The sequence below is a fragment of the Saccostrea cucullata genome, unplaced genomic scaffold (genome assembly GCF_032062105.1).
Source record: "Saccostrea cucullata isolate Sc308-1 unplaced genomic scaffold, CSIRO_AGI_Scuc_v1 ctg5075, whole genome shotgun sequence".
NCBI classification, from domain to species: Eukaryota; Metazoa; Mollusca; class Bivalvia; order Ostreida; family Ostreidae; genus Saccostrea; species Saccostrea cuccullata.
Genome location: NW_026938433.1, coordinates 67,068 through 76,149, shown reverse-complemented (window position 1 = coordinate 76,149; position 9,082 = coordinate 67,068). Strand labels below are relative to the sequence as shown.

General features: G+C 36.7%; 1 protein-coding gene across 1 annotated transcript; it reads left to right on the top strand.

Moving 5' to 3' along the window:
• Window positions 1–1,038: 1,038 nt before the first annotated feature.
• Window positions 1,039–5,424, top strand: LOC134250238 (uncharacterized). Its single transcript, XM_062732595.1, has one exon. It carries the CDS (start codon window positions 1,039–1,041, stop codon window positions 5,422–5,424), a length of 4,386 nt encoding a protein of 1,461 aa, XP_062588579.1.
• The last annotated feature ends 3,658 nt before the right edge of the window (window positions 5,425–9,082 follow it).

Sequence of the window (9,082 nt, the reverse complement as noted above, 5' to 3'; positions counted from 1 at the left end):
GTAAAGAAACATGCATTTGATCGACTCTCGAGAAAAAATTGCAAAACTAAAAAACTGTCGAGAAAACATGTCTATTCAAAGGGGGAAGTCTTGTACATAAACTTTAATCGAACTGAATAATGGATAGTGACAACAGTGCTCTGTCGGTGTAAGAAAAAAAGTGATTACAGTTGATTTTGAGATGCCTGATAACTATACCTGTTTCTAATGACTTATTACTATTACTTTATGATTTTGTACATTGCTCAATAATCTTTGGAGAAAAAAACTGACGAAGTTTGTACAGTAGAGTTATATTTGTTTTTGCAGATAATATCAAGTTTTGTAATTAATAACAAGTCATCTATGTTAGTATCCATGATAATGACTGATTTACTTGTATCACAAATATGCCATGTCTTTTACAATGCAAACACCTTTTTCTTGCCAACTGATACTGTATTTGAACATTCATTGTCATGATAATAAAAAAAAGAATATGGCACCTTCAAGCCATGTGGGTTTATTACAAAGAAATTTTCGAAATTTAGATTTAACAAAAAATTGAACTGAAAAATCACTCTAAATTAAAAAAAAAACAATGATGACATAAATAGACGAAAACACATGGCTTGAAAATGGCTGGCGTCCTCGTCGCGGTGCTGGGCGTCACACCTTCACTAGAATGCCTTCAAAGAAATTAAATATATATTTATTAATCAAAACTTAGATTAAAGGTTGAAAATAGTCAATGTGTGGCGGCAGACAGCCATATACTTGTTATGTTGTATTGTTTGTATCTGTACACATATATGAATATAGATTGTTAAATTAACAGGAGCTCTCTATGAATTCACAAATCATGCAATTCTTTTTTACAAATTAAAAAAATATTCTGAATTAATTCTCTACATTCCAAATTTTAGGAAATTTATAAAGAGCTCCCAAGGAGGTATAAAAGTATGTACTAATATACCTCCTATCATAGACTGTGAAAATACAATAAAACTATCTTTTCAGGCCTAAATCAAGCTAATCACGGGCAATGAAAGTACAGTTATGGTCAAGCGAAAACGATCCCTTTCAAGTCGGGAAAAAAGAAATAAAGACAAAAGAAGAAAACGATTAAAGCGAGATGAAATAAGACCCTACTTGATATATAATCCAGTCAGTGAACCTTGGAGATTAGAAACTGCACAAAAGTTTAAACTAAACAACATAAACTGTTCGTTTGAAAATGAGAAACCATGTACAGACTTAGGATATCCAGCATTGCTACACGAAACAAAACCTGATGGAAACTGTTTTTTTAGTGCCTTGTCATATATAATAACAGGTTCAGAAGAATACCATTCTGAAGTTAGATCACATATTTGCAATCATCTCCTTGTGCATCAGGATGAATTAAGCAGCGCTCTTCCGAACAAGTACTGTGGAAATGTAGAAGCATATTTATCAAATACATCAATGCGATGCGAAAGAATATGGGCGACTGAAACAGAAATATTCACTGCTGCTGATATGCTTAAAGTTGATATATATGTGTATTCCAAATATGGACCGCATTGGAAATGGATGAAACACAGTCCTTCACAATCCGATGTAACAGATGGAATATATCTTTACCATCGAAATTTGAATCACTATGATGTTGTTCTTAGTGTTCAAAAAGAAAATCCAACGGCTCTCAAGAAAAAAGAAATGTATGCTAAAAACAAGGAAGAGAATAGGAAGAAGAAAAAAGTGAAATATTCTTCAGACCAAGGACTGCAACGGCGTAAAAAAGAAAGATTTAGGAAGAAATACAAAGAAGATAAAATGTTTCAACAGCGTAAAAATGCAGCTTCTAAAGAGAAATATAAAGAGGACAAACAGTTTCAACAGCGAAGAAAAGCAGCTTCGAAGCAGAAATACAAAAAGAACATTAAGTTTCAACAGCGGTTAAAGGCAGCTTCGAAGCAGAAATACAAAGAGAACATTAAGTTTCAACAACGGTTAAAGGCAGCTTCGAAGCAGAAATACAAAGAGAACCTAATTTTTCAAGAGCGTACAAAAGCAGCTTCTAAACAGAAATACAAAGAAAACGAAGCATTCCGGCAGCATGTTAAATCAGCATCTAAGAAAAAATACAGCGAAAATTTGAACTTCAAGAAATGTGTTCTTTACTACTCATTCAAGAAGTACAGATCTAATACCATCTTTAGACAAAATGTAAAAGCGTCATCAATAAAACGGTATGCATCCAATTCTTTATTTCGCCATAAACTGAAAATGCTCCTGTTCCAACAATATCACAAGAATCCAAAGATTCAAATAAAGAAAAAAGAAGCTGTGAATCAACGACGCAAAAATCTTCATGTTGCATTGCAAACATTCACTAAGAACATCAAGAAAATTCCATCATATCCGTGTACCGTGTGTGCAAGGACGCTTTACAAATCTCAAGTGAAGATCTGCAACCGCTCCAAGTATTTAAAGGGCAAGTTCTCAAGTAATGCTACAAGATGTCTAAGTGGGCAGTATATTTTCGAGTCGAAGGAGTGGATATGCCATACATGTGATAGACATCTAAGTGCAGGTAACATGCCACCGCAAGCTCTCGAAAATGGATTACAGCTTACTATCGTGCCTGAGGAGCTAAAAATTTTAAACCACCTCGAAAGACAACTTGTTGCTCTTCGAATTCCTTTTATGAAACTCCTCTCACTTCCAAAAGGTGGACAAAAAGGTGTCAAAGGACAAATTGTTCACGTTCCTTCAAACATCAATAGTGTGACAACGTCTTTGCCTAGAACTATTAATGAAGCTCAGATGATCAAAGTTAAACTTAAAAGAAAGTTGTCATACAAAGGTCATTACCAGTACGAATGGGTTAGACCAGAAAGAGTAATAGAAGCCGTCGAATTCCTCAAGAAACATAACCCATGGTATTCAAATATAGCTCTCAGTGATAGCTGGTTTGACCCCGAAACAGATTCAGATTTAGTTAAAGTAGACGAACAAGAAAATTCTTCGGATGAAGAAAATGAAAGTTCAGAACAGGAGAATTTGACAATGCACACACAACCAGTAGAAACGTGTTCTCAGCCTGTTGATATAGGACAAGAGTATCTAGACACAGAGAACAAAGTTTTTTGCATTGCGCCCGGTGAAAATCAAACACCGCAAAGTATCTTCCAGGAAAAAGGAGCGGATGCAATGGCTTTTCCAAACCTTTATCCAGATGGCAAATTCGGATACTTTGAAGATCGACCTATAAAACTGTCCCCTACAAAATACTTCAATGCCCGCTTATTTTGCGCCGACAAAAGATTCGCAAGAGATAATCAGTTTATCTTCTTTGCTCAATTCATGATTGAAATGTCAAACATTCGATCAAACATATCTATAGCCTTACGGAAAGGGAAAGGAAATACAAATGATGGAGGTAAAGTAACGGCGTCAATGCTTACTAATGCTAATGATTTACAGAAAATTCTTAAATCAGATGCTGGTTTTCGTTTCTTACAACCAGTACGCGGATCGCCTCCATATTGGCAAAGAACAATGAAAGATCTATACGCCATGATTCGGCAGTTAGGAATCCCGACATGGTTTATAACGTTTTCCGCTGGTGAAACTAGATGGGATGAAACAATCAATGCATTAAAAGACCCGGAAGACCCAAGATCACCTGGAGATATAGAATGGACAGAAAAATGCCACCTTATAAGGGAAAACCCTGTGATGTGTGCCCGATTATTTAATAACCGTGTGCAAAGACTTTTCACAGACTTAATTATGTCCCCTTCACAACCAGTCGGAGACGTAGTGGATTTCTTCTACCGAACAGAGTTTCAGCAGCGCGGCTCTCCACATATCCATTGTTTATTGTGGGTCAGGAATGCACCTAAATTAAACGAAAACACAGAGAAAGAAATCTGTACTTTTGTTGATAAATATGTATCATGTTCCATGCCAAATGAGAAAAGCGATCCTGAACTCCATGATATTGTTAATGCTGTACAGGTTCACAGTAAGACACACACAAAGTCATGCAAGAAGAACTCAACGACATGTCGATTTAATTTCCCTAGGCCTCCAATACGCAAAACGTTTCTTGTAAAAGTCACAGAGGAAGACAATGAAAACAAGGAGAGAGAAAAAAATCAAACCACTAACATGCCAACACTTCAGGAAATTGAACACCTATGTAAATCTGGTGCCGAGAGATCTCCAAAACAAATTGTTAAAGATATATGGAGAATAATCAACTCAACAGAATCTAACTTAACATTTGATGACATTCTACTTGCTTGTAATATTACTTACGCCAAATTCAAGGAAAGTCTGTCTGCAAATACGAAGAAAAACACGATATATTACAAAAGAAACGTAGAAGATGGTTGGGTTAACAATTACAATCCAACTTTACTGCGTGCATGGAATGCAAACATGGACATTCAATATGTTATGGACCCTTACTCATGTGTAGCTTATATACTATCATATATCAGCAAAGCAGAAGCCGAAGTCGGCGAACTTATAGGAAATGCACAAAAAGAAGCACGAGAGGGCAACAAGGATGCGGCTACTGCAATGAAACACATTGCTCAGGTTTACGTCCAAAACAGAGAAGTGTCTGCACAGGAAGCTGTTTTCAGAGTTTGCAGCATGCATTTGAAAGAATGCTCAAGAGAAGTTGTATTCATTCCCACAGGAAGCAATGCAATTAAGATGAGTCTTCCTTTGAACATACTGAAATCACGAAAAGGAAACAGTGAAAATATATGGATGTCCTCCATCATTGACAAATATTACGCTCGACCAATTGGACAACCATTTGATGAACAATGTTTGGCAGAGTTCTGCTCATATTACTCTCTCTATCCAGCCTCTAGACCTCCAACTTCTTCCAAAAAAGGTGCACAGCTATTGCACTATGAACTGAATAATGGACTAGGGTACATAAAAGAAAGAAAGAAAGGAAAACAAGCTGTCATCCGCTACCCCCGATTCAATCGCTTGAAGCAGGAAAATGATTACTTCCTGACATTGCTTCAACTGTACCTACCACACAGAACTGTAATAATCAAACCTGAAGAATTCTTCAATTTTGAACATTACATTTTCAATGGAAAAATCGGAAAAAGATCCGTATTGAACATCATTAATGAAAACAGAGCTCGCTTTGAGAGGGATGCAGATGATTTAGAGAAAGCATGGGATGATGTACAGGAGGGCCGCATCGGAGAAGACGCATGGGCAGCAATAGCCCCTGAATGTGAAGCAGAAAGACTCACACTGCAGGAGAAAAATACAAGCAAAGTTAATAACGAGGACGAGACATATCTCCAGATATCGAACTTCTGGCGATTTCTAAAAAATCGTCTACATCTACCCAAGCTGGAATCATACAATATCAGAAACCTAAAATTTCTCCTACCAAAATACAAGATTCATTAAGAAAAATGAATTTGATTCAACAACAAGTATTCTACAAAGTAAGAGAATGGGTATTTGAAGTAGCATGGAAAAAGTCTCCTGATCCCTTTCATCTGTTTCTAACCGGAGGAGCAGGAACAGGAAAATCGCATCTCATAAAATGCATATATCACGAAACAAACAGAATTCTATCCAAAACACTTGAAACACCTGATGCTTTATCGGTGCTTATAACAGCACCAACTGGAACAGCTGCATTCAACATAGGCGGTATGACTTTGCATTCAGCATTTGGGATTAGCAAAAATATTAAACTCCCATACACGCCTTTGGGGGAAAACATCCTAAACTCGCTAAGAGCAAAATATGAGCACTTAAAACTCCTTATCATTGACGAAATTTCGATGGTAGACCACAAACTTCTAACATACATCCATGGCAGGCTGACCCAAATTAAACAATCTAAGAAGGTGTTTGGAAATGTTGCAATTTTAGCTGTTGGTGATTTCTACCAGCTTCCTCCAGTGAAGGCATCTCCTCTGTACAAGCTAAAGGATTCCATAATTTTAGATCTCTGGAATCCATTATTCCAAATTGCCAGCCTGTCTGAGATCATGCGTCAAAAGGAAGATGTAAAGTTTGCCGAAATGTTAAATCGTCTAAGAGTCCGATTGCGGGGAGAACCATTGCAACAAACAGACTTACAACTCCTTCAGTCTGTTTCTAAAGAGTCAATTCCGATAGAGTCAAAGAATGCTTTGCATATATTTTCAACCAACAACGAAGTGGATGCACACAATGAACAGATGGTAGAAACAGTCTGCAGTCCATGTCTGTACTCAACAGCCAAAGATTACACAAAAAGTACCTCAGGTACGCTGCTCTTGCGAAAGCTACCCTATTCCTCCTCATCGCCAGAAAACCTACCAGACATAATCAAACTTGGAATCAATGCACGGGTTATGCTAACAAGAAACATTGATACAGAAGATGGTCTTGTTAATGGCGCATTTGGTACAATATCTGCTATAGAGGTCAGGGGAAATGACATCGATGCGGTATATATACAATTTGATAACGAAAACATTGGCAGAAAAGCCATCTCCACCACAGTTTCAAATGTACAAGGATCAGAAAAAGCTGTCCGTATAACGCCATATGAAGATGTTCTTGTAGGACGAAATGCACTCAGAAAACAATTGCCACTTAAGCTGGGTTGGGCAGCAACCATTCACAAAGTGCAAGGGATGACAACAACACAAGTAGTAGTTTCACTTCAAAAGATATTTCAACCAGGAATGGCATATGTAGCATTAAGTAGAACAACTACATTACAAGGACTCAACATCTTGCATTTTGACACAGATTGTATTTTTGCGTCAGCAGAAATTAAGGAATCACTTTCTAGCATGCCAAACTACCTCCTCCAAACTGGTGTTGATGACAAATGTTATTGTCTGAAACTATTGTTGCATAATACAGAAGGTCTCCTCTCACATAGGAAAGACATTGAAAACGCTGGTTTTGTGAATGACTCCCAAGTTATATGTTTCACAGAAACATGGCTTACCAAGAAAGACTACGTACCTCCCAGCTTAATTCCAAACTCAGATGTTCACGCAGTCTATCGAGAGGATGCATACACATCCTCTGATCCCATATTTCGACAACTAAAATCACAGGCTAAGGGTGGGGTCGCAATATTTACAAAAGATGTCAAACATACAAGGTACACGACCAAAGTAAAGGACTTAGAGTGTGTGTCAATACAAATATTAGAACCAACAGCGGTAGCGGTGTTCGTGATATACAGACCTCCAATATATCCAATGGATAAGTTTAAAGCCAAAATCAGCTCTCTATTATCCCAAATCAATCAAGAAATATCCTCCCCAGTGTTGATTCTGGGCGATTTCAATGACAACTACTTTGGAAAACCATCTCTAAAAACGTTGTTTACAAGCTATGGCTACCAACAACTTGTGAACAAGCCAACGACAGAGAGTGGCTCTTGTCTCGACTTGGTGCTCGCAAAAGACTTCCCAGAAGATCCAAATGTGACAATTGAACATTTGTATTATAGTTTCCATGATGCGATTTCTATTAAATTGTAAAATTTGTAAAGCAATGTAACAACTGTTCGATAGATGCACAATGAGAATGCAAAATGTACATACAGATTCTATATAACTCATGTCTATTGTAATATAACAATTGTGTTTATTGTACATTTATTGTCATACATGTTAATTGGATAAGAGAGAAAATGCACGATGTAACTTATTAATTTAAATGTTCTACAGATGCGCGATAATAATGATTAAAGCTATATACAGATTTTATTCAATTCATGTCCATTTTAATATAGAGCATATGTTTATTGTACATTTATTGTCATACATGTTAATTGATTATGAGAAAAAACGTTTAAAAAAAAAAAAAAAAAAAAAAAAAAAAAAAAAAAAAAAAAACACTGTCGTCGTCTGCTAGGCGGCCTGATGAGCCCTTACAGGGCGAAACGGTGTTCAATACATTTTGGACATAAAGCATTTGTTATGTGTTGTTTGTTATGTGGCATACTTAGACCTTACAGGTTTAATTAGTGGAGAAATAGTCAGACAGTCATTTTCATATACTTACCGCCTCTCACATGGTCCGCCGTGTGAGGGGTATTTTTTTTTCTTATATACGCTAGAGGAATATTTTTCTTCTTGGCATGGAGAGCTCTGAAAGGAGGAATCAGTGTCGTGCATCATGACATTGCGACGTCTTGATGAACCCTTGCATTGCACGGCGAAAAAGTAAAATATACGGAATGACATTGTCGTCGTCTCCTAGGCTGTCTGATGACCCTTCGGAAGACTAAAAAGTGTAATGTTGAAAAAAAGAAAGACAAAGTTCCTTTCTTAAAAAATGTTTCCGAAAAATTACAAAATCTTATATGTCTTGAATTGCAATCTGTGTCTTTATATGCCTTGCGAGGGATTCTCATGGGATGACAACATGTTTCTTGTATACACATTAAGACACTATTATAGTAATGCAGGCTGTCTGATGCAGGGCCTGTTTTTAATCAACTATAGGTTACTTTGTGTCAAAGTTAACAAATAGTAAGGGGACAGTGATGTCTTAACATTGCCATTCACATGGTCCGCCATGTGAGTGGTGTTTTTTTTATTAAAAGGAAAACAATCTTTTCTGAATACATATATATAGTTTACTTGTGTCAAAGTTAGCAGTGATGTCTGAACATTGCCATTCACATGGTCCGCCGTGTGAGTGGGTTTTTTTATTTAAAAAAAATCTTTGTGAATTAATAATCTCCCATATACGAACCCTCTAAATACAACCATTCACATGATACGCCGGGTGTCTTTTGTTTACAGAGAAGAGGGTCTTTTCTAAATATTGCGACTCGCATGGTACTGAGTCTGAGTGCTTTTTTTATTTCTTGTTGAAATAGGAAAACTGCCTTTTCTAAATATTTCTATTCACATGGAACGCCCTTGTTTGCCATTAAAATACTTCTTAAAATATTTAAATTGTATTAAATATAAAAAAGTGTTACACATCTTTAGTGAAGTTTGTAGAGAAAGGTATCAAAACGGAAGATGGGGAGCGTTTGGGGAACATCTGTAACGGTCCCCGTTACAATTAGCACTAGTTATTATTATGTTCC

What these genes read in the sequence shown, in the direction of transcription:
- LOC134250238 (XM_062732595.1), top strand. Translation starts at nt 1,039, where the DNA reads ATGGTCAAGCGAAAACGATCCCTTTCAAGTCGGGAAAAAAGAAATAAA.